The sequence below is a fragment of the Columba livia genome, chromosome 2 (assembly GCF_036013475.1).
Source record: "Columba livia isolate bColLiv1 breed racing homer chromosome 2, bColLiv1.pat.W.v2, whole genome shotgun sequence".
NCBI classification, from domain to species: domain Eukaryota; kingdom Metazoa; phylum Chordata; class Aves; order Columbiformes; family Columbidae; genus Columba; species Columba livia.
In genome coordinates, this window is record NC_088603.1 from 108821577 (window position 1) to 108847630 (window position 26054).

Genomic DNA, 26054 nt, shown 5'->3' on the forward strand with positions numbered 1-26054 from the left:
GAGCCCCCTCATTCCCTCAGCACAAACCTCAGCACTCCCTGCAGTAGGGATGAGACACCTTTGCCTTCAACCAACCCTCTCTGACAAACTTGTATGGACATGTGTGTGCTTGTGTAATTACTTTGTGTGTGTGTGTGTGTGTATACATACTGCACACATGTCTTTCCCGAGGGAGAGGATGAGCAAATAAATTATGGGACAGATGTCAGCCATGCTGCTTATTAAACCATGGGATGGTGGTATTCAAATACTGAAGTGGTAATTGTGGCGAGACTGAAGAGAGAAAATTACTTTTAGGTGTCTGTTTTTTGTAACCACATGTTCAGAGGAGGTGAACACACAAAGTTTCTTTGATTTCTTTTGGGACATAATGTTTCATTTCCATTTCTTATTTGGAAAATACTGGGTTAACTGAGGGCAGCCCTACCTGAAGTGATACCTCCCTGTGCAATGCAGTTGTTCCAATCGGTTTGCCCTCGGGCTTTCCAAAATCTCCCAGGGAATGCTAGTGCCTTTTTAATATTGTCTTTATCTTGCTGCTAAAACCAATTGCCAGCAAATCCAGTCAATAAACTAAACTCTGGTTAACTTGGTTTAAACTGAGATCTGTGACTGTTTCCTCTGCTTTCTAATCCAGTGTAAAGCATCAGGAGGACTAATTGCTGTTTCTTACTGCTTTTGGATACAACGCTGAGGGTATAGGTGTCTCAGTGAAGGTTTTGCGAAACATATGTTCTGTTAATGCAATGCACGGCTGCTTTTAACAACCATCGTGCCATAGCAATACAGTATTTGACAGATGGTTTACATTTTTACAATCCAGTGGCATGCTATAAACCTCATCTTCGGTGGGGAAGGATTTATATGCTGTTTGATGTATGTGCCAGCCTGTGGCCTGCTGCTCCCTAAAGCGAAGGCTTATTTGCATCAAACATGCATCAAAAGGAGGTTTACGTACGTGGTAGCACATTCAGATGCCTGCTGGAAAAAAGAAAGTCACTGTGATGAAGGTTGAAAGCCAATGTGCGCATCTTTTGATAGAGTCTGTATGCTTCATCTGATTACATTGATGTGGAAAAGAAATCAAAATTTATCTGCATAAATGATTTAGAAAGAAAAGCAACAACAACAAAACTGAATGCGGCTTACACGCTATTCCCCAGACAGTGCTTCAATCACCATCTTTCCTGGTCCTTCATTAGCACAGAAAAAAATGTTAGACTTTAATCACAAAGACTTCCTAAGTAGATTAAAGGCCAATTTTCACTGTCCATTTAACTTACCTTCAAAGCTCTCTATTGTATTTATCTTCTTATTCTGAGCTGATCTTTTATACACAAATACTGTTTAAAAAAAGCAGAGCAAATACTATGTGGTGACTCAGCTCTTTTATTTCCAAAGACCAGCTTTGCAACAGTCTGCGGTTAAAAGTTGAGTGATGCTGATATGGGATAGAAAACAATGCTAAGAGGTGTGGAAAAGTCCGGCTGGTCGGCTTCAGTGCCGGTCTGAAGGGCATCTTCTCTGCCTTTTTTTGGAAAAGGCTGTATTTGTAGACCATGCAAAGTATCTGTTATTAGGGATCTGTTTTTACCACTGTATATACACATATACAAAACTAGAGGTAAAAAGATAAAATAGACTGCTTTGTTTTAAAGATATATGCACCTTTATCTGTATTTCTTTAGGAGACTGTTTTCAACATATACATTTAATTATGTTATCTTCTGCGACTATATAATCTGTTTATAAGCAGTTGTTCTTTAGCCGATGTACTTTTAGAAAGATTTAATGCCTAATATGCTGTCTGATGTGTCTTATTTCTGAGTAGTAGCCAAGGAGGTGCTGCTTCTAGGCAGCTGGCAATGAACTTTCTGCATGCAACACATTATTTTCTGTTTAAATGATTGTTTCTAGGCTATAATTACGGTGTCTGCACTACAATATGCACAAAGGCTAATCAGTTCATCTGTCAGCATTGTCTGCTACCCTGACAAGAGATTAAAATCATTGCAGGCCTGACCTAATAGGTGTCAAGGTTAAAAATGTCTCACTGCTTCTTCAGGTTGGCTGTTCTCTGCTGTAACAACAATGGAGGCTTCAGAGGAGTGTCCATGGATTTTTAAACTAGATTTTACTGAGTGACCTCTTTCCCACAGAAAGAAGCATTTTCACGTATCCAACACTTTCTGGTATGTAGGTCATGGTACATTTAGTTAACTTGCTAAGTAGCTCAAATGATCATTTAAGTTTGGTGTACGGTGGTGTGTTTTATTTCTTTTTTCCCATTCAGGTCAGGAGTGGCCTCAGGTAACAGTGGGCTAGTTCTTTACTCCATTCCCCATCCTGGCTCCATTTGGATTTCAGAGTTGCCTCTGCCTAACCTGAAGAACCAGCACCAGAGGGAACTTCTGCACTGGCCTTGGGGTGATTCCAGGGTAACTCACTCCAGTGGGACAAACCAGTAACCCTGGTAGTGGGGCAGGCTAAATAAACCAGTTCTGGATCTGAGAGCTGGTGGTGGCTGAGAAGTGCTTGGGGGACAGGGTCAGAACGGAATGGAGGTTCTCCTGGTTCTTCAGGAAGGACTGATGTGAATCAGGAGGATTGCTGGTCACCTAACCCAGACCTGCTGACCAGGAGCTCAGGCATATTCTTCTAAGCAGGGAAATGTTTCTACTAAATTATTTAGCTCTGTGCTAAGAAGATGCGCTAATTATTTGCTGAGTAAAAGCAGCCCACATGCATGAGAAGGTGTTATACTGTAGTGGTGCAGTTCCTGAATAAATAATTTTGCTTCTGTTCTTGATGTGAAAGGGGTTGTATAATCAGGAGAATAATGTCCCACCATTGTTTTTCATTGCATTCTTCAGGATGTCACCGCTTGGCAGGTCAGTCTATCCTGCTGAAAACTTGAAGGCTTGTTGGACAAACACAGTGCAGAACAGCTCCATCAGCTCGGGGTTTCCCTGTCAGTCAAACATGGACCAATTTTGAGACACACTGTCAGTGTTACAGACAGGCAAGGTCTGTAGCCTTGTGTGGCCTCCCATGCAATGGTACAAATCAAGGTTTGCTACAGCCAACCCACAGGTGCAGGACTGCTCCCCAGGAAATCAGAATCAGACCTGTTATTTACCAGGCTGCTGGTTTCCAGGGGCTAATTCTGTTTTTCCTGACTTCTTATTGCTGTTTTCCTCCCAAATATTTCATGGTCCTACTACTTTATAAAAAAATACATTTAATATCCTTTTTTTTTTTAATATGACTACACATCAATTCCTATTTGTAAAACATTAAAGTTGCCTGCATAACGTATTTAACTTGCTTTTTATGTGCACGTAGTGAAGCTGTGGTGTTGTCAGAGGCATCACAGACTGAGGTGAACGCAATTTGTGAAGCCAGGGCTTTGATTTTTGTCTAAGATGTGATTTCCATGACAAACCACAGTGACATTGTACTAATAAAATACCCTCTCAAAAGTCTATGTTTTTGTCATGGAAATAGCTGTGACAAAATCATGGCCTTTATTGTTCTTCCTCTCATTCATATATGCAAAGTGAAGGTTTTTCCTGTTCTGTCAATGCAATGTGAAGAAAATCAAGCAAGGAACAACACAATACACATCTTCTCTCAGACAACATCAGGAACGGAGGCCATATTTTAAAGACAAACATACTGAAAGCTGTAGTCTGAGACTTGTGATAGAAGTTCTCAAAGTGTTTAAGTTACTTAAGTCTCTTCTTTGGGCAGAAAATTCAATGAGATTTACGTTCTTCATGGCCTAAGCATTTAACATTGCAATTCTTAGTAGTTAAAATATTAGGACCACTCCTTTTCTATGTAAAGTGGGAAAATTTTCCAACACCTCAAAATTGTATCCCATCGCCTGTTACTGCAGGGCTTAGTATTTTGGAGCCAATTTAGTTCCACCCAAATCAGTGAACAAGAAGTGCCTGCTGAGCAGTGCCTTTGGGATGAGCCTGTCCGCCTGCACTCAGCTCTCTCTTCCACAGCCTAAGCTAGACGGATGACAGTGTGGGAGAGATGCAAAAGGAGGATGAGGAGAGCACCTGGGTCCATGACATCATTTTTCTGTGTAAACCTATTCTGAAGTCTTACTGTAGGGACTAAAAAAATCCAATTAAGGTATAGAAAAAAAAAATCTTGTGATTTAACAGGACAAAACAAAATTTGCTGTTGTTGGCATGTAATAGGATTCACGTTTCATAGCCTAGAAGTACTCTTCCCTTTTAGTGCAGTATCCGCTTACATTGCTCAGCCAGGCTTACTGCCATCAAGGGACATAAAAAACTCAATATCAAACTACCTTCTTTCCTCTTCTCATTCAGGTATCTATCTACTGGCAGCTTTCAAGGACACTTATTTTTTTTCTATGACCTTTTCTCCTCAGATCTCAGTCCATCACCCCTGACAAGACTAACCACAGCAGGTGGGTGCCCTGCCCACAGCAGGAGAATGTTTCTGCCACCTACCTCTCCCCAACTCTCAACCTCCTGCAGCTCTAACCTGCAACCAACGGCTGCCAGACCAGGGACTTCTGAGGACCTGCATTGGGTCTGTGTAGCCTCAGCCCCACCTTTGCCTCCAAACAGTTACTCCACAGGGAATACCACCTTTCTTCAGGCCAGCTCCAGGAGAAGTGGCTGCACCTGTGTTGCTGGGCAGCTCACTGAGCCCTCCCTCACCTGTAAAATCCTGCCCAGACCATCAAATGCTCTCAAGATTTCCCTGACATTTTTTTCAGAGGATGCCAGGATTGCCCTCCAGAAGGCGTTTGTACACCGGAAAAGAATAATGAGAGAAAAAGTTCTAAATCTGCTCAGCTAGAAAAACACAAAAGGTGTTTTTGAGCAACAGGTGGTATTTTTTCTTATTTTAGAGACATCTATAACACTGCAGTAGTCTCTCTCACCCACACCTGAAGGCAGAATATCTCATACTCCAGCAAGATGGATAAGAAGATGATAAACAGGAAAGGGAAGCAGACTTTGCTTAAAGCTATTAAGCCTCTCCAGAAAGCAGGCTGGGCTTTGTGGATACTGAAGACATTAGCTGTCATTTCATATGAAAATTATATGTACTCAGCAGCTTAATAATACTGTAGCAGGTTGCAGTGATTTACATCAAAGGAAGCCAAAACAGAGGAACAGGGAGGAAGCAAGAGATGAGGTACCTCCAAAGAGAGAAAGAGGAAGCTTGATGGCTCCAAATATTCAAGGAAGGAAGGGAGTGAAGATGCGTGCCTTGGGGTACCCTACGTGTATGGTGATTTCCTCTGTGCAGAGGGGGACATGAGAGGAAGGGGGTGGTGGAGTGGGATGGTGCAAGTCTAGTCCTTGCCCTGTCAATGAGGCACAACACAGATCTGGTGTTGCCATGAATTCAGACGCCGTGTCCTATTTTGGGTCTTTCCCTGTAGACCTGGGTAGGTGAGTTTAGAGTGATATTCAAGTCTGTTTGGCGTGGAAAGGGGAGGGAAGCATATCAGGGAGTGGCTGACTGCAGATAGGCATGAAGGAAAGTGGGAGGGAGGGGTGCCTTTCCTCCCTCATGCTGCCCACATGGACACTGCAGTGTTGTGTCAGAAGGGACACCCTGGGGTGCTGTGGCCCCACAAAAAAATGGCTGTCCCGGGAGGGATGCCACAGATCGTGGTTCTGCTCCTGATTCCCACTGTGCTGCAGGACCGGGCGATGTCCCAAGGCCAGTGTCTCCGGCACCACAAACCCCTGGCTGAAATCCATCTATCTATTTCAGCCTCCTCGAGCAAAGCTGTGACAGATTTCTTCACTAATTTGCGTGGCAAACTGCAAGGCTTCTCTTGCCCTGATTATTCATGAGGCAATAATTCAGATAACCCACAGACACTGAGTGAGCTGCAGACCTTCTAAGAAGGCTTTTCGTTTTATTGCAGAAGCTTTTAAAGTAACCTTAGATAGACTGCAGGCCCATCATTTATTTTCTGATTTGTTTAAGCAATTCTGGAACATGCTGGAATAATGGGTGGTGGAAATCCCCCAGCCCCACCAGCAGGAATATTGGAAGATAAAAGCCCTGGTGTTTCCAAAGAGCCAGTAGAAACATGTGATATTTCTTGATGTCACTGTATTTGCTAATTAGACTAGAAAGGAGCTATGTTTAATTAATGTTATTCTCTTTATGATCGTCTGCAGAATTTCTATTTGCACTTAACCTTCTCCTTCTTGCTATTGCTTACTGCCTCGCTTTTGTTTCAGCCACTCCTGCTGTTTCAGAAGCACTTTGCCTGTCAAGCTACAGGCAGCTGCTTATCCTCACAGACCTTCCTACTTCAGGATGGTCAGAAGCCAATTCTGCAGGCTGGTGTATCCTTGATTTGAAAGGCAAATACAATTTCCTGGTAACAAATCTACAGATCAGTCACCTGAATTTTCTTCTGGATCATTAATAAAAATTATAGCTGTCACAAGAAACAGAACAGCATTTTTACTTGCTAGTAGTCAACGTTGCTTGTCATTTACAACTTTAAGTTACTTCATCTAGGAGAAAGATCTTTTAAGGATGCAGCAACCCCTCCCTCTTTCCCTGCAAAGCTGCTCCTGGTAACTGAGAGTTTGAAAACAAATGAAGATCTTTCAGTTGTGGCTTGTCTTCCTCAATAACCATTGCAACTATTATTTGACCTTCTAAACAGTTGCACATGTTCCTCCTTTCACTCCCAAACTAAAATTATTGCAGCAATTCAACAAAGTGTCACAGCGAGAAGATTTTCAAACAAGTAAGGTGGCCACTGCGGACAATTTTGAGCATTCAGACTTGGGCGGGCCAACTTAATGGTCTCAAAAAATGCTATTAATAGCAGTGAGGCTTTGGTTTAGCTGGGAAGGCAATTATCACTAGTACAGCTACTGCTGCTCAGGACTGGCACTGGACACTCCTTGTTTTGGATGGGGCACCAGGGAGCCATTAGATAACAGTACTTTTCAGTCTGCCTATCTTGATAAGTGGCAATTTCCACAATGACGGCCCACAGGTGGACATTTTGGTATGAGGTTAATAGCCACGGTCCTGACTGATACAGGAAAACCCAGACCTCAGCTGGCTGATATTTGGGAAACAGAGTTTGTTCTTATCCAACAGCTGAATTAAACTTCCTAGAAAGCTGGCCATGACGCAGCAGGATGGGATATGAGGGGCTTATCGCTTGACAGAGCTAACCAGGAAGGCTTCTAGGGATCCCAGATGGTGCTCTTTAACACACGAGCCTCAGAAAGCCTCAGCAAAGGAAATTGAACAGGAATGAGCCAGTTTAGCGATGGGATAACAAGTCAGAGCAGTTCTGGGGCTCCCATGGAAAGCATGTGGCCAAACAGATGGTCCCAGGCAAAGTAGCTCGAGAGGCTTCCACCTCTCGGAAGCACATGAATTCTCAGCTTCTCAGTGTTAGCCATTGACTTTACAAAAGCCCTGTTTTTATTAGTCTCTCACAAGCCCGGATTAACATTGGACATGTCATAATTTTGTTATTATGTTTAGCTGGCTGGTTTTCTCTCTTGTGAATGACTAAAAGTGTGAAGCCATATGGCCTCAGAGGAACGGAGAAGATGAGTCCCACTATCTGTGTGAGCAGCTGTTCCACAGAGTTCAGTGGGGGAATTTAGAAACCTTCCCATGGCCTGATCCAGTGCTCACAGGAGTCTGTGGAGCACAGCTTAATATTTTGCTTTGCCATGATTTATTTCATACAAAGCAGCATTCTTCTTCCCTTATGAATAAAGGAGGAGTTTGAGAACTTTTTTTTCTCCCACTTAAATGAACCTGGGAAGCGTAATAATAATAATAATAAAAACATCACGAAGCACTCGAGCAGCTTGTAAATACTGAGGGTTTTATTTCCACTTCACATGGTCTCTAACAGACTCTTAAACAAGACCACTTACAATTCAGTATGCCCAGAGATCTCCGTGGTTTTCCCAAAATGAAGGAAGTTCTCAGTAAACGCTGTACATAGCCAGTTGAACTGCTAACAATAAGTTAAAAACTCTTTTTGTATAGTCAATGCAGGAATACCAACAATAAAAATACAGTACAGGTAAATTCACAACAATATTACAGTGAAACAGATTGACTCACATTTATGTGATGGTACAGTAGCAGTATGTACATGCACTAAAGTGCGAGGACCCAGAGGCATGCAAGTCAAGTATTGTAGGTGTATTTTACAGCTAACTCCATAAGACTTTCTGAGGCATTCTTGGTTGATTTTTGTTTACCCTTTTTCTTGTGTTTACCTGTATTCCCCTCCATCTCAATTAATACAAGTCTAGTGAACTAGCTTAATGGCTTTCTTCACTACCTAAAAGGTATCGCTTCAGACAGTTGAAGCATCTTTAAGAACCTTACTTTTAAAAACCAGTAACACTGACATTACAATAGAATAAAATTAACTTAAGACTCTAGTTTTACGAGAAATAATAATAATAATTAAAAAAAACCCCAAAACAAAACAAAAAATGAAAAACTAAAATTGAAAACAGAACAGTGCAAATACAACGAAAAGGCAGTCAGTATTTGGAGAGAGCGCAAGCACGTATTCAAATTCCCTTAAAACTTAATTTACAATTTTTTTTAAATCTTACTTTATATCATTTCCCCCCCCCCTTTTTTTTTTGTTAATATACTGTATGTAGAAAAGATGGAGACAAAAATAGTATTCTCAGCTATGAAAAAAATTATGTTATTACAGGCACATTAACTGTTTCATTCTAGAAACACCTCTGTTTTCCCAGGCCGGACATTCAGCAGCTGCGTCTGAGAACATTCTTGAACCTCTCCAAGTGGACCTCTCTCCCTGGTGGCAGAGACGGCTGGCGGAGGTGACCTGGTGGAGGTGACGACTTGTAGCCCCCCCTGGTTCCCGTGTGGAGTCAGGCCGGCTCTCCTCCCCCTTCCTGGCTGGGGGTCTCCGCCGGCAGCTCCTGGGTTCCGCTCTCCTCCGAGGAAGTCAGGTCTCCGGTGGACTGCGCCTGTGAGGCAGTAGGGGAATGTGAAGCCCACCGTGACGGTGGGCGCCGGTTCGCTGGTCTCTCTGGCCGGGAGAAGCAGGGCTGGAGGGATGGGGCTAGTGCAGAACAAGGTAGTTCCTTGGCAGCCAAGAAAGCAAAACAGCGGTTAGTGACTTGCATTAGAGAGCTGTCTGGACGCACAACGATTTTAGGAACAAAAAGTTCAAGCTAAAGCTAAGCATCTGTCCTGTCACGGGACAAAAGCAAGCAGCAAACATCTGGCTGTGTGTGGGCTCCAGGTTTCTGCACATATGCCTGTGATTTATGGAAGAGGTAAGGAGTGAATGAAAGACAGAGGTCTGGGATGAGCTGGAGTAGTTGACAAACTTTCATTTGCTAGTTCTCCTTGTGCTAGAAAGAGAAGAGCTGAAAAGTACATTTGCATGATAATTCAGGAAAATCCACTATTCATCACAGTGCTCTAAGTGCTGACCTGGCATAAAAGAGCCAGGTTTGGCATTTGCAAGAGTGGTGAAAATCAACCACCGACTCCTTTTGCCTGCCTCAGAGCTCATACTGACATGCAGGGAAGTCTTCTTAGTGACAGAATAATGGCTACATGAGTAGTTTATGATCTCCAGCTGGATTAAAGATGAGGTTTACCTACAGATTTAATCTTACGGAACATCACTTCTTACTGTCAGCTGCTGAAGCCTGAAATACAGGATTCAATGGTACTGTACATTAAAGACGACATTCACAGAAATGGAAGAGAATGGAAATTTCATTCCTCTACCAACTTTCCAGGCTTGGTTGGCCTGCCTTTGTGATTAGAAACAATCTGCAGCTGTGATTTTTCACCTTGGCACTAAGTTGCTAATTGCCTCTAATATTTATGGACTCTGCTCATAGCACAGCTAGGCTTCCTGCCGCATTCTGAGCGCTCCCTACATCAAAATAAGTGATTGTAGCCGTAAGTCTGTCTTGTGGTGCCAAAGCCAAACTTTCATTGCATTTCATTGCATACTTTGTAATTTATAAAAGCAAATCAGAGGAGTTTGCCAACCTATAGAAATGTGTACACTGAGGAGCAGTCACTGGAGAGGACAGGAGAGTTCAGTAAAACCAGTCTCAAAATCAGAATGTAAACTGGTGATAAATGAAGAGACAGACCAGAAATGATACAATGCAAAGGAAAAACTCTAGCACGGTAAGGCATGGGGAAGCAAAGGCAGAAACAGAACGATACAGCGGGAAGCAAAGGAGAAGGAGGAACGTGACTCGAGATGGAAAATATTGGAGTAGGTAACATGATATGACTGGCAGTGAACAAACAAGGTGATATGCCATTGAACCTCTTCGTTGGAGTGGGAGGACCAAACATGAATGTTACATGACAGAAAGATCAGTTTTGAAGACACAGAGCTGAGGTGCGGGAAATGGAGCTTGTGCAGGCATGTGTTTTGGAGAGAGGAAGCCTTTGCGGAGGGTGAACCTCGGTGTCTTTGGGCAATACACAGCCAAGAGGTTGATCCACAGCCACACACCACTGCTCGAGGCAGAGCTGTGTCATCTACCCTCGGCACTCACCAAGAGTGAGACCAGTGACCACGGCAGGGGCTGCCCAGGGGGCTACGGCGCTTGAGCCTGCACCACTGCCTTTCTGCACCCTCACCCCCCGCCCCACCACAAGGACCCTTGCTAAAGCAACAGTAAGGTGGTGCTAATGAGAAGATTGACTCTATGTCCTTACTTCACCTCATCCTGTTGCGCCTGGGGCAACATATGGTCTGTGAAAGCTGCCACTAGACTCAGATTTGTTAAGAGAAATCCGTATGCACGGCAACACTCACAGGCAGCACAACACAGTGAACGGCGGCTATGAGATCTGCAGGCTTTGTCTTAGCTGCTTTCTAAACAGAGGCTTAATGTGATATCTCTATAGTGCTGCTTGCTTCTGGATGCTTTATCCTAGTTTCATAGGAGTAAATAAGAGTCAGCATGGTGATAACAAAATTTATTTCCACTGCTGCCTCCCAGTTCAAAAGCCTCTCTCCAGCATGCCCACAGATGTCGGTCAGCTTTTACGGAACAGCAGGCTTAAGCTCATCTTATCTGTGATGTACACATGCCCAGCACAATGCAATGGCAATGGATGTTGCTCCAGGGCCAACAAGTGACTGGCAGCGTAATCTTACAACATGCTGGCCGATGTGTCAATCACCCCCACCTGCACTGTGCTTTCCTCGGCATGTGCTAAGGAAATCCAGCCACGATAAGGAAACTGTCCGGAATGGTTTGTGAAAAGCCCTGCTCACTTACTACATGCAGCTGTCATAGCTAGAAATGCTTTTTTTTAAAAAAATCAGTATCCTGTGGGTAATTTAGTTTGGTGGTTGCTTTGGGGTGTGGGTGGAAAGGCAGCAGTTCTTAGCCCAGACACTGAAAACAGGAAAGATTATCTCGTTTAGTTTTTAGCTATTTCCTAAGCCAGGCTGTCAGCCACCATGGCTATGGCTATATTAATAAATAAATAAAAGAGTTTTCTGTGTCTGAGGCAGAGTGAATGGTCAGAGCTCACATCTGCATAGCTTCTGCCCTTCCTCTGCTGCGGCAACCCCAGCCAATGGCTAAAACTGGGCCAGGAACAGCTTAATGAGCAAAGGTGACCATCAGCCATGGCTGGTGCTGGAGGTCTCCAGCCCTCTCCATCGGCTGCTGTAGCCACGGCTGGAGGGGGATGCACCCTGGGACAGCCAGAAGCACTGCACACCACTGTGTGTTTGTCAAAAAGAAAAAAAGTTTGCTCTAAATCTGAATTCCTCCCCAACATTTTTGCATGTTTTGCGTGTTGCTGTTTTTCTAAAGTTTAACAAAAAAAACCCCAAAAAGCCAACAGCCTAAATTTTGACTTAAGTGTGACCTTTTCACAGCCCATGCTACCGCAGGAGATGGCAGATGGACTCTATCCTGAGAGCTTCCTGACCACTGCATATGAAGGAGCCCACAGGGGTGCAGGGTGGCCGGCGATACCTCTGGAGTTGTGGTCATTTACCTCCCTTCGTTAACCCACACCTTCAAAGACGACCGCTTTTGGAAAGCTCTGGAAACAAGGTAGAAAGGACTTACAGCAGTGAGGCAGGCAGGGTTAGAGTCCCCAGGGGGCAGTTAATAAGACAGTTTGGTTCTGGACAGAACAGACAGAAAAGAAAAAGAAAGCAAGTAGGTTGGAAAGAACTGTTTTAATAAATTATTTTTTTAAAGTGAAGATTTCATGTCAGCAAGGAAGACGTCTCCAGATGTGACTACCCATTCAGATCATGTTACCATTGTTATCACAGGGAAACTAATAATAAAAAATAAAATAAAAGCCACTAGCAGAAAAAGATTTAGAAAGGAAGGAAGCAAACAAACCAACCTTTTACAATGCTAGCACGATATCAGAAGTGGACATAGCATTAAACAAACCAAATACTTCTCCTCAGCAGAGAAATACATCTGTTACTCTTTGCCAACCTTGATTAGGGCTAGGGAAAAAACACTTCACTATGGAAGAGGAATAAAGCTGTATTTTTTTTGCTTTGTTTGATTTCAAGAGAGAATTTCTGCTTAGGAAAACTTTAACAAACTGAAAAGCGATTGATATTTTGTATTGCTCATGTTTCTCATGTCGCTCATGCTTATGTTACTCAGGTTTCATGAAAGCCCTTTGCCTCACACTTCTCCCTTGTTCCTATTTAACAGCTGGATGGGAGACCCAAACTAAAGCAAAAGCCCTTTAATTCTGACAATACCTTCCCTTCCTTTTAACATTCCCCCTCGCATGCTGAATCATTCAGCGACAAGTGTGCACCCGTGTGCCCCGGTGAGCAGAGCACACAGCAGCTGCCCCTCTCCTCCATGGGTCAGAAATGAGTCTGATCCCCAGCACAGGGCCGTTGTGTAACCTCTATGATTTACACCCTTGCTAGTCATAGAAGAAGAATGTTTGTACAGCTCTTACATTGTTAGTTAGGTAATGCTAATCTGCATTTATAATAGTAATATTTATGAATCCCATGATATGCAATTAAAATAGCGGTTTAGTGAATTAGCAGTATAAGACACTAGTAGGCTGCACTGGGTGGATATGAATTTGCTTTTAAGCAGCTCTGGGCAAGTTAGAAAATACAAAGTTATTACTATTCTGTATGCATATACACTCGCATGCACACATACATATGTACGTAAATATTATATGTAAATGTATATATGAACTAGATTTCATATTTGCAGCAGGAATATAAAAGGAAATTATGTAACTAAACCACCCAGAAGCTCAAATTAAAGGAAAGCCACCAACAGGTGACCTGTGTGAGTCTAAAAGTCATTAATATACCATGCCATGACTGCAGAAACAAGAAGGCGTTTGGTGGTAAGAAGGTCACTTGTCTTGGCCAGAAACCACCAGGTGAGGCGGAAGCACAGCAGCGATCTATAGAAGGGTGGCAGGGGCAGCAGTGACATGATGCCACCCCAAGGACAGCCTGCCTCCTCCAAGATCGTAATTCGCTGAACTGCTGTGTCTGACTTTGTACAAAATGTGCTAAGTGGAATTTGTACAAAGTGTAATTTGTGTGCTCAGTGCAATCCATATATAAACGAAGGCATCCGCAGAGTTTAGAACTTATTTGCAGTATTTTCAGCAGCGAGCCCGTGCTCCATTAGGTACATCTTGTGGAGCATCAACTCACCTAGGAAGAGCTAAGCTCATTGTATGAATGCCCACCGCCTTCTTTTCCATGCATATTCCTGAGAAATGGCAGGATCACCCAAAGATCATAAACCTGTGCATCTAGACAACAGTCATAACAGCTGTGTAAGACTTGCAAGGAACAAGTCCCAGTTCTGAGGCTTCGAACTCAAAAAATTAGGCAAAAAATACTGAGAATTCACGAAGAGGAGCAATGCTCCACCAGGTTGATGGTCAATGGGTTTTTGCTAAATAGCATTGACACAAATCTCTCTGTGTATCAAACTCAGGTACTGATGCTAGTTGTATTTTGCTAACAGCAATTTGTGATGACCTGGGATGATATCCATTTACTTATACTTGAAATCTGCAGAGACAGTTAAAAGATGCAGGAGGAAATAAAGAGTTTCCAGAGATGCTTTGAAGACAAAGCTGGGTTGAACCTGTAAGAGTGCAACACACTTTCTAATGAGAACCAGTAATGCATTCCCAGTGTTTTGGACTAAGGACAAAATACAGAGGTAACTATTAAGATTCAAATAGATGAGGCTGCTTTCCACTTTTATTCACTCTGGGGTTTGTGCACAAAGCCAACTTTCATTCACTGATATTTATAATGTGGATGTGGCTTCTTTTTTATAGGTACAAACTTCCCAATTATATCCGTTTAAACTGCATATAGGGAATATAACCTCAGTTTTGGATTCTCTGTTAGGCAAAAAAGATCATGTCCTCTGAGCAGTACCTACAAAAGAGGAACCGATTGTCCATGCAGAAACACCCACTAGTGCAAGGCAAACTGCAGACCAGAAGTCTCAGTACTCAGGCTCCCACAAATCCTTCAAGCCAAATGTTGACTTAGAAAATGAGGTTTGGACTTTCCCTTGGGGCTATCTTAGGCAGGAGTGGTAGGAGTGAGCCTAGCGAGGCCGAGAGGAGATGTCTGGGGTGTGTAGAGGTGAAGGAGAAGCAGCTGCCCTGTGACCAGGGCCCACCGAAACATCAGGATGCTACAAGGGCAGCACAATTCAGCTTCTCCAGGCCCTCCTTCTCATGGCAACACTCTCATGTGCACAAAGTTTCACCAGGAACAGGAGGCTTAGACACTGATAACTGAAAGCTTTTGTCCAGCATTACACCCTCTTTTTTTTGTTGATCGGTATAGCACATTACTGTACCTGAGACTCTAAGCCCAAACACCTGGGCATACTTGCTGACACAGATGATGACGGTTACACTGCTGACAGCAAAATATCAATAAAGAGTTCTTAAACACTAAGTAGGTATGTGCTTAGACTAGTTGATTATAATTTTTTTTCTTTTTCTTGTTTTTGTCAGGCAGCAACAGTCTGTACCAAATATCATACCATTTAATCACATTCACAGACCTGAGCCAAACTTAATCAGACACATCCAGAAAACATGCTGAAGGCCCTGAAGTTTTGGTTCTCTTCGTAGAGACTATTTTCCACACAGACTTGTCAACACCCATTCTTGTGTAGCAGAAAGTCTACCTTCCTATCCAGCATAAAAAAGAAATTTACTCAAACCTAGAGTATCTGTAGCACATGGTGTGTTTTGTGACAGAAACCCCTTATCCCAGTAATTCAGGGGAGAACCATTTTTATCCTGTAAAGCATCTTTATCCTGTAAAGGATAAAGCTCTTCTGATGCTTTCAAGCCCAATAAGCTGTCAGGATAGAAACTCAATTCTTTAATCAGTTCTTCAGTGACTAAGCCAGTAGTTTCATGACTGGGGATCGCTGGTGGTACCATGACAGGACTAGGACATTAATTATAAATACTCACTAGGACTGCAAGAGATCTCATAATGCATCTGTTCAAAGAAGAGTGCATTTAGCTATAGGAGGAAAAACAAATAAACTCATTACCTCTATGGACCCTGGATCTACTTTGACAATTTCTCCTGTGCTGTTGTCATTGCTAAGATTTGGTGGGCTGTGTGAATGTAGTCTTCTCTCTTCCTTTAAGGCATGCTCCAAAAGTTTCTTATTCAAGATCCTGGCAGCATTTTCTGTAAGTGTGTACCCTGGAGGAGCAGATAAGTCCTGCCTGATACTTGTCACCTCAGTCCCTTCTTCCTTTTGCGTCTCTGTCCCCAATCGGAGAGGACTGGGTGATCTGCCACGGGCATTTGTACATGGCTCCTGCACTGGGCTTAGTTCTGGTCTGGGTTCTGCTGACCTGGACCTGCTGCTAGACCTTGGGCATTTTTGGAAAGTCTCATGAAAGATGGGGCTATGGTCAATAATGTTGAACAAACTGGAGAGGCCATCGTTGATGGTGGTGTGGACAGGACTCTCCCTTGTAGTAGTTGATCTAGCCCAAGCGGACTCACTGAATCCTTTCTGAGGTGTGCCAGGCAAAGTCCGGTTATTTGGCTGGTCGGATTTGGGAAGGATTTTTCTTTGCAACTTTGGAGAACCATATTTGGGGGAGCAGCATGTGCGTTCAAACTTAGCCTGGACCTTTTCAATGACGGGGGTCACTTGCCTGCTTCTTAGGCTTCTGGATGGTGAAGAGACAGGTGTGGACCCCCCCTTTGGTGTCAGACACTTGTGTGGACTGCTGGTGATACTGCGCAAGGTTTCCGTCTGCAAGCCAACACTGATCGTCTGGGTGGTCTGCGTTCCTGTTGTTCTCATGCCATTGGTTTGACATGCGGTGTCCTTAAACTGAGGCTCTGTTGAATTAGAGTTTGAGCGTATTGCATTGCGGACAGAGAAAGCAACCTCCTTCATATCATCACTCATGTTTTTGGACATCTCTAAGCTGTGCAGGGGTGAGGCAAAGCCCACAGTAGTGCAAATAGGACGCTCAATGGGATGAAGACCACTCTCCAGAAAATCCTTATGATGTTTGGCCAGGTCACAAGACCATCTTCCAAACATATCTGAGGAACCACCTTTTGTCTCGGTGACATTCCCCATAGCTTTGGTCACAGAAAACAGGAAGTCCGGCTCAACCTGGTTTTTCCCTTCACTGCCAGCTATCACTGAGTTATCAAACCTACGGACAACGGGTGGGCTGTGAAAGACCCGAACTCCCATTTTTTCGGCTACACTGTGACTCCTCGTTGGCTGCTTCTGGCAGTGCTCTGGGCTGGTCATGGTGTTAGTTGTCATAGTGACACTGGTGGTGAGGTACCATGATGATGCCTGGAAGGGATCTGAAGCAGGATCATTCCCAGCTTTCCCAATTTCTGTCCTTTCTGCCCAGCCTTCCGCAGGCTTCTCAGTAGTCCCCCTAGTGTTACTGTAATCCCAGTTTTTGTTGAAATCCTCAATGTATTTCAGATCATCAGGAGACAGGGGAGGGGTTATGTCATCTTTGCTGCTGGATGAAGGCAAGTGTTTTTCTGGTAGAAATGGAGATATATCCATCAGGCGCTGAAATTCTGACATGGACGAAACGGACATTGCCCTGGAGAGGGGAACACAGGAGAGTCAATCATATGCTTGGAAACTGATGGAGTGACTTATTTTCAGCAGCAAACTAACTCAGGAAACCTGATGTTCACCATCTGTTTATACATAAAACCACTTTATCTTTCTCCTTCATTAAAGTTCCCTTTTATTATCTTTAAAATAGCTGTGAAATGCAAGCATTCCTGACGTGTCACCAAAAGTACCAAATGGTTTATTAATGGCTCTTAATTTACTGTTTTCTCATGGATTACTGCTTGGCAAATGTCTGAAATATGGAGCAGTAGGATGCATTTCTGAAATAATACCATTCACAGAAAATGAGTGTTTGTGACAATATAAGGCACCCTTTTCAAAGCAAGTGTGGAGTATTTCTGACTTGCTAGGAAATAGCAAGTCCACCCCCTTTCCTGAGATTGCTCAGGCTGCACAGCTGGTGCATAGTGATGTGGGACATCCAGTCTAGACGCTGTTGCATTGAACTAGCTTGGGGAGTTGAACTCATGCTAAAATTCAACTAAAGGGAATCACTATGTAATAATTTGCTTTCCCATGTTTTGCTGGTTTGTACAAATTACAAGCATTTAGCCGAGTTGTCCTACTGCTTTTTTTTTTTTCTTGTTAAGAAAAAAATCAAACAAAAAAAACCAGCTTTCTGAATGGGACTACTTAAAAATGCAAATGAGTGTAGTTACCAAAGTTGGTTCAATGAGGTACCTCAAGCTGGGTGAGGATCCAGCAAACAGTGGGTTTTATATCAGTGATCCAGAAGATACAGTAAAATTACACTGTGAATTTTTAACCGAGAGCACCAGTTGCAGTTAGGGTGCATCTACTTTAGGTAGTTATGTGACATCAAGAGTGCAGTTCTGAAGGGGATCTCCTATTAAGATGCTCTGGTTTGCATCAGAGGGCAATCTCAGAGAGCACGGGCTGCGTTCCTTTGGGATCAAAGTGAGCTGGAAGATGCCCTCCGGAAGCACGACTAATGCACTCTAGGGTTAGGTGGGTATTCATCCCATGGGAGACCAGAACGAGTCCAAAGCAAACTTTCCCTGACATGGAAGGGCATGTAAGGTCCTCAGCACCAACTGTTTTCCTCTATATACTGATGTCTACAGGCCTGCAGTACTTGCTAAGGTAGGTGTAGCCTTCAGTGTAACCTGCAGATCCATGCGCTTTCACACAGTTTGATCTTTGTGCACCACAGCTGAATGTGGCTCAAGTTAATCACAGTAGAACAGAAGCATCTTGAGACAAATTAATCCCTAGGTAAATCCATTAATCTGGCTCACAGGCTGCTTAGGAGGTGGCACAGCTGCGCCTCAGCCCTGTGGTTTGGGTAGCAGCGAGCTATAGCTCTGGCAGCTGAGTATTTCCTGGGTTTTTCCCTGTAAGTTTTACTCACCTTTGAAGATTTCCTTTGTGTGTTTCTTCCTCCTGAAGAAAAAGAGAAACAAACAGAGTAAGTTGTTTCTGAACCTGTTGGTGCCATTATCTTGGTATTTTGTCGTTAATTTCCGCATAGTTGCACCAGGGATGTTTGTCTCTACAAAGTGGATGATTTTCCCTCTGATAAGGAATCTTAAATTGTGAGTGGGAATATTCTTCCCTTTGTACATAGGCAGCAGAATGGGCAATCCCATCAAGACAACAGACTGCCCAGGGAAAGCCTGTATAGCAAATCTACAAAAGCCTTGAACTTTTATAGTCCCATGCAATCACATATGGAACTAAGCTGCAAATGGCTTTTTTCCCACATGTCCAATATACTGTTTTGAACCATGTATTTGTGAGTGAATTTGTTCTGTGGAGGTAATCTGCTTTATGCCAGAGATTTAGCTGTGCTGAAATAAGAGATAAACCGGGGTCCTTTGACATAAGATTTCATTATAGGTTTTCTAGGAACCGACAAATGGCACCAGTTGAAACTCATTAAGTTAGCTATACTAAGTGTGGGAAGACTATTACTTGTTTCATGGGGGGAATACCTACAGCTTGCTAATGGCATTAAGATATTGTTATGGCAATTATTTCCCTGTGACAATTCCCGTAATGAGTTGTGGTGAGGTTTTTTTTGCTTGTTGTTTTCTTTTTTTTTTAAATTGATACTTCTGAAGGAATTACTCTGCGGCTATTATTTTAGCTGTTTGCTAATATTTCTAATGAACTACAGGGAATACAAAATATGATCAGGAAAAAATTAGCATTAGTACCTATTACATTTATTAGACCTCATCAAATCATGAACATTACCAAAACATAAGTGTATTTCAAAGTGTGACTATTCAAAAAGAGCACTGCTTATCTCAGCAAATACCCTTCTGGTATTTATCCAGAACAAAATAGGAGTAAACTGATCCTCCTTGCATTCACTCTGCTGTAAATCTGGAGTGATTTTGGTAGCCTCGGTCGAGTTACTGCAGAGTAAATCTGATCTCACTGAGTGGAGAATCAGGCTGAAGGGTGGATAGACTTCTGCTACAGTGAGTTCCACAAGAAAAATACAGTAGAGAGGCACAGTCAGCAAGCTGCAGTTGCCTTTGTGCATCCTCAGTTAAGCTCTTCATTAAACTCCAACCAGTCTCGCTTGAGCAAAGCTTCTGAGGGGAAGTGACTTTGCCCAGGTTTCACTAAAGCATGCTTTGAAGGAAAGAAGCTATGCAAATTATCACCAAGGACCAAATTTTGCTGCCAACACTTTTGTTAATGGTGGTAGTGTCTGAAAAACAGATAAGGGAATAGAGATCTCCCCTCTTAAATAGCAGATTGAGTTTGAAGGAAAGAAAATAGCAATCAAAATTAAACACATAACAGATCTTTGACACTAATACCAACATTCTTCACTGAGCACTCGGACACATATAAAATAAAAGCTAAGAATGAAGATGAGATCCCACACTGCCAGCCATACTTTTGTGGCACTGAGGGAGGAAAATCTAACTGGAACACACAGGTTCCTATAGCTCCTTAAAATGTAAGAAGGGTGGTCACATTTCTTGCCTCTCTTTTTTTCTCTTCTTCCTCTCAAAGAACATGATTTACCAATCCTTTAGTTGAGTAACAAAGTTATACATCTCTCAAAAAAATGCTTGGGTCAAATTTTCAGAGGTACACACATGTTCAGGTCAAGGCACACCAGTGAACCTGGTCCTGTGAGGAGCTGGAGATCTGACCTGTTGACAAACTGGCCAAATTTTCGAGCCAGAGTGCATGGATATGTCTTTGACTAGAAAGCTTCTGCTTCCCTATTTGCTAAATAAAAGGTAGAGGAGCACATACTTCTGTTAATCCCGTCAAACATTTCTCCCGCTCCAGCTGCCGAGACCGGTGCTCATCGGACTCGTCAGGGGAATCAAGAGACAGTGACTCCAGAAAGAGGTTTTCTGTGGCACTGCACCGATCACTCTCCTTCAGCTTAGACAGTGACCGATCGTCAAACTGAATGGCGTCTGAATCAGAGTAGGATCTTGACCCCATCGGACGAGGCACATGAAGGTTCCCCTGGGTCGTAAATGGACGAAGGTTACTCTCCTTCTGGTCACACAGAAAGCCACCTCCTCTTCGTGGGCTGACCTCTTTCTGAAGCTGGAAACGAGGCAAATTTAAAGAACTGCAATTACTTAGGTAGCGTGTGGCACACTGTGTCTATACATATACAAAACAATGAATTTGTGTGTAATCTGATTTTTAAGGATACATATCAACATTGACTGTTATTTATAAAGCAATCTTGATACGAGATCCTAAAGCAATACAAGTACAAGCTCAAGGAAGGGTCAGTGACTTGGAGTCTCATCAAAACAAATACATTTTTCTTCTGTGGTCAGCTTGCACTTTTATGTACATTGCTTATTTCCAGAGGTGGAAAATTCTGCTTAACGAATCACAAAAGCTTCGCTTTACAGATGGTCTAGCCCTAATGCATGGCTAGACAGTTGGCTGTTTGTACAGAACAGCATTGTCAAGGGATGAATTAGGCACGCAAAGCATGTTTGAAGAAAATACATATTTATACTAGGGCCACCAAAGCTATTAATTCTACACTTTGTAAAAACTGGGTGAAGAGAGAGTGAACCACTAGAGAAATTGCCAATCGTAAAATTAGATTATGATGTGATCAACTTCTCTTTTAATTGTAAATACAACAAGATAGATGAAGTGGTATTTTCAAATGTTAATGTGAGCAGGAATCCGATATGTCACTGATGTTTTGCTAAGATTAGTGACAATAATGTGCAAATGCAAGTCATTCCCTAGGACACTGGAGACTGAGGACATACAAAACATGTTATTTTAATCTTGCTGCATGTGTTTGGAAAAATAGACATCATATTGCCTAATGTAGATCAAAACATTTTAGGTCCCAAATGATGAAAGTTGCACTTGGGCTGAAATCAGTAAGACTTTTGCTTGATTTGGGTCTACAAGAAAGGGAATGCATCTTCATGATATACAAAATCTGAAACAGTTTTATTAGAAGGAGCTAATTTAAGGTATCCTATGAAGGTAGGGGCTGGAAGGTATATCTCAAGAAATCATGGAGCACATTCTCCAGAACATGGGCAAGACCCAAAGCAAGGAGAAGTGGTAATCACATGCTTTCTCTATATGCAGTTCTAATTGCAAGCTCTTCCAGATTTTCAGAGATCCTATAAGGATAATGATCTGGGAACATTTATGAGAAAACAGTACAGATTACTAGCTTGCTCTCTGAATCTCAGACTGCTGACAGGAAAATTAAAGTGAGAAATACTGATCTAATTTTTCAAGAGTGACTAATGACTTTGAGTCCCCGTGTGTTTATACCTTTAAACACACAGCTTTTCACACAGGTGATTTTCACAGAATCACAGAATATTAGGGACTGGAAGGGACCTTGAAAGATCATCTAGTCCAATCCCCTTGTTGGAGCAGGAACATTGTGGGTTTAAATATTTGCCAGTGTGCCCTGTGCACAATTGGCTTTTGGAGGACAGTGGAGGGGGATTCTTTAAGGGAAAACAAAGTGACAGTTTACTTGAAAAGAGAAAAAACAACTTTGAGCTCTGAAAAAAAAGTAGGTCATAATGTTTTTTATATGTGAGCAGTATTCCCATAACCATCCAGAGTAAAGTATTTTATATATTTTATACATTGGAGTGGGCTTCCACCTTAACAAACATGCATTATTCAGGAGCTGTGCGAAAGCAGACAGGCATAAAGCATTAGTATGAAATGTGGTACACACACTTCTGCTGTCTCTTAGACTCTGTCTTCCAAACATACACACTGGTGTAGTCTCCTCATCCTCTACGTATTGCCATACATGGAATACACACAGAAAAGCCCCAGGGAAAAGGACTTCAGAGATATATTAATTGTTTCCATATAAAGCAGGGCACAACTGCAATCTGAGAGGATATTCAACTAAAAGCCTTCAAGTATTTGGAAGCTTCCTGTCACACAGGGAAATGTTTGATTATAAACAAAGGTGGAGTTATGAAGATTTGCAGGCAGGTAGCCAAGATTTCAAATGCTATTCTGATAATCTGAAATTAGCTTGATCTTTTATTTCCCCTATATATTGCTAATTCTGTGTATGACTCTGTTGTACAGAAAATATGTAGTTGAACCCTAGAGGTTTCAGAATAGTAACAAAAGAACTCAGCTCCAGGAATAGTTAAGAGCTATTTTGTAGGCTCTCCCAAGATGACACTGAGAAGTTACATCAGGTTTAAAGAGAATTAAAGGCTAGGTAACATTAACAGAGATTTCTCTGTCACTTCCTTCAATGTGTCCTATTCCCAGTCTTTAACCAGTTTAAGTCCCTCAAGCTATTGAGGATATGCCGAAGAAATAATATTAAAAACCACAGTTCATAGGGACAGCAATGTAAACATCCAAAGATGTACCAAGTGACTCCCTAAAGAAAAGTGTGCATCCACATCCGTAGCATATTGGGAAATTTTCTGAGTGTCCTTTAATTCCCGTTGTGCGTGAAGTATCCACAGGAGGCAATTTGGCCACTGAAAATCAACAGCTAGAAATCAGGCCAGTTCTCCAGTCACGGAGAACTTGGCACCTCCTGCCACTGAAACCTGGAAAATCAGGTAATTTGGATGAAGAGCTCTGTTACAAGCCTTCCTAGCTCATAGGCATTGGTCGTTGCATCTTAGGAGACGTGCTATTGGGCTGCATTATAAGGGCTAGCTGAACAAGCTGCATGAAGTATATGCAAAAACCTTCAGATAAATGGGAGATTAAAAAAATCCAGAATATTGTTTGTTGTTATTTTGAAATCTAGTTTTCTTGGTCTGTAAAACTTTCATATTGGTCACCGCTCACTCAGACCTACACTTCTGGCAGAGATTTTAGATATATTCTTAGAGTATAGCATTTTCCTAATTGCTTCTTAACAGCCATAGGTTAAACAGGTTTAGTCTTGCACTCACACCTGGTGTCTTTTTCTTTAGCTTCTTGTTGCAGCCCACACATGGGAACATGAGATCCAGATAACAAATGTTTTTCAAAAACAGGTTATGAAGTTACACCAGGCTTTCATCAGCTTAACCTGTGAAGCTACTTTCTGCTTCATTCAAGCATAGTGCTCCCTAGAGAGCATGTACAAATTTGGTGCCATTCCATTTCTGATGTCCTAAGGACAGAAAGTATTCATTTAATTGAGGACCCACAATTTGGTTGTTTTTCTTACTTCTCCTGGAATGCATGACTCAGAGCTGAAAAATGTTCAGTCAAAAATGTTGTGTTAACTCTCCCTCATTAAACTTTTTATTCTTTGTATAGCTTCCAGTCAGATAATAAACTCATTAGGCATAATTTGTCTCTAACACTAAGCAGATGAAAGTGTGGATGGGCATGAGAAACAAGAGGACAGGTACACAGTTATCAGATTTGCTAATGATAGCGGAGATGTGGACAAAATTAATGTGACCAAGTTCAGAAGGGTCTTCTGAATATTTAGTATTGATAGCTGTTTGTTACCAGTCAGGGTTCTTCATGTTAACCACCAGGTTCCTTTACTAGAGAAAAAGAATTCAGTTGAGACCGAATAGCTGCAGCAGCTGTATCTTTGGTGGCTAATTCACAGCTGAACAGACTTTGTTGGCAGGAAGCTGTATATCGAACCTTGAATAACCCTGCATGTGGAATTGAGTGTTTTAGCATGAAGAGATGCACACAAGCTTTCAAACAGAATGAATCGATGTGACTGAGCCTGTCCAGGGTAATTGAAATGAGGCAGGAAATGGCCTTTAACCTGGAGTTGATTTCTCATAAGTGGTCTTTTATAGGGATTATGAGCATTTTCCTTCTACTCCCTTGTGTATGTAAATAGTTTTGGAGCATGAGAAACACTGATGTAGTCAAGGAACTAAAATTGTTCCTGTGCTGCTTCCTAATACAGTGCCTTGACCTCGGCCTGGGTGCAGTAATGGTGCAATGCCTCATGCCTGCAGCCAGCCATCGCTCACCCAGGATAATTCCTTACCTGCTCTATCCGCCTGAGCAGCTCCTTCTTTTGACGCTCCCATTCTCGCCGGTCTCTATCAAGCCTGTCCAGGAGCTCGACCTTCTCACGGTTCCAGTTCTTCTCGCTGTGCTGGATTTGCCAGCGGAGGTCCATCACCACACCATGACTCTCAGCCAGAAGCTTCTTGTGCTCCTCTCTTTCCCTTTTAAAAGCTCCCCTTGTATCAGAAGTGAGGCCTGTTTCTCCTGAGGTGGTCGCACTCTTCCCTTCCAGCTGGCATGAAAATAAAATGTTACTAGGATATTAAGCTTTCTGCGGTGAACACCTGTGTCTGACAATTAATTTGAGTTAAAGACCTAACTCCACAAAGGTAATGGCAAAATTATGGCAATTTTTATAACTTAGGATCTCAATAAATGATAAAATACATTTAACTTGAAAAAAGTTTAAAATCAAGATAGTGAAAACCATAATAAATAATTTCTCAAGCTTTACCAGCTCATGCTATTAAGACATCCGTTATGATCTTTCTGTGTGGGAGTGTGGGTACCAGCAATGAAGGAAACATGGAGATAAACTCCAACCTCAACAATCGCCAGGACAATGTCCTCAGCCACTGCTCTGCTTTTGTGCTCTCACTCAGTACACCTGAAACCTAAAGACCATGAATTCATTTTCTGAAGAGACTCTTCCCAGAACAACCCTCAGCAATGGTTTTACCGCACAGCTCCTCACGCTTCACAACAAAATTGGATGTAAGCAGCAGCAGCAGCAGATGTACTAAGACCATCCCTCATATCATCTCTGTGGGTTCTGGTGTCTGAACTGATTTCTAGGGCAGTTAGCTGATGCTACTTTCCCTCCCTTCTCTTTCACTTCATGCTCAGGGATCAGCTCAACCTGATCAGAAGAGCTGGCCAAAGGTAATTTACTCAAAGGAAAACGCAAGCTCAATGAGGTGTCAGGAGGTCTCTAGTCCAACCCCTGCTTCCAGCAGGGTTGGCTCTGAGATCAGATCGGATTGTGCAGAACCTTGTTCGGTTGGATCCTGACAAAACTCCAAGGACAGGGATTGCACAACCTCTCTGGCCAACCTGGGCCACTGCTAGACTGCTGTCAGAGTGAAAAATGGTTTTGTATAACTTCAAGTGAGTGAAGAATTTATTCCTGAAGCCTGACCTTTTGTTGACAACTCAGAAAATGTGTGAGTGACTCAGAATGGGATACATCTCCATCCCATGGCTCTGCAGGTGAACTGGAATGAAAGGCAGCAAAAACTAATTTCTGCCTCTGAAGTTAAAGTTGCCCTCAAAAAACAGAGGCAGCAGGTCTTCTGGGAAACAAGCTCCTTTAGCAAGAGGAAAGCAAAACCTTCTCATTGCCCCATGTGGAAAGCA

General features: G+C 42.6%; 1 protein-coding gene across 15 annotated transcripts in view; it reads right to left on the bottom strand.

Moving 5' to 3' along the window:
- Nucleotides 1–7874: 7874 nt before the first annotated feature.
- Nucleotides 7875–26054, bottom strand: part of MTCL1 (microtubule crosslinking factor 1) — a 108570-nt gene continuing 90390 nt past the window's right edge. For 11 of the 15 annotated variants that reach the window (XM_065053162.1, XM_065053159.1, XM_065053169.1 and 8 more), the window contains 5 exons: nucleotides 24676–24930; nucleotides 20469–20774; nucleotides 18595–18626; nucleotides 15633–17184; nucleotides 7875–9146 (listed from right to left, as the gene is read on the bottom strand). In XM_065053162.1, the coding sequence (XP_064909234.1) occupies nucleotides 8931–9146; nucleotides 15633–17184; nucleotides 18595–18626; nucleotides 20469–20774; nucleotides 24676–24930 (2361 nt within the window). In that variant the 3' untranslated portion in view covers nucleotides 7875–8930. Of the gene's footprint in view, nucleotides 9147–12137; nucleotides 12196–15632; nucleotides 17185–18594; nucleotides 18627–20468; nucleotides 20775–24675; nucleotides 24931–26054 lie in introns of all 15 variants that reach the window. The other 4 variants (XM_065053167.1, XM_065053171.1, XM_065053172.1 and 1 more) reach the window with 2 other exon arrangements.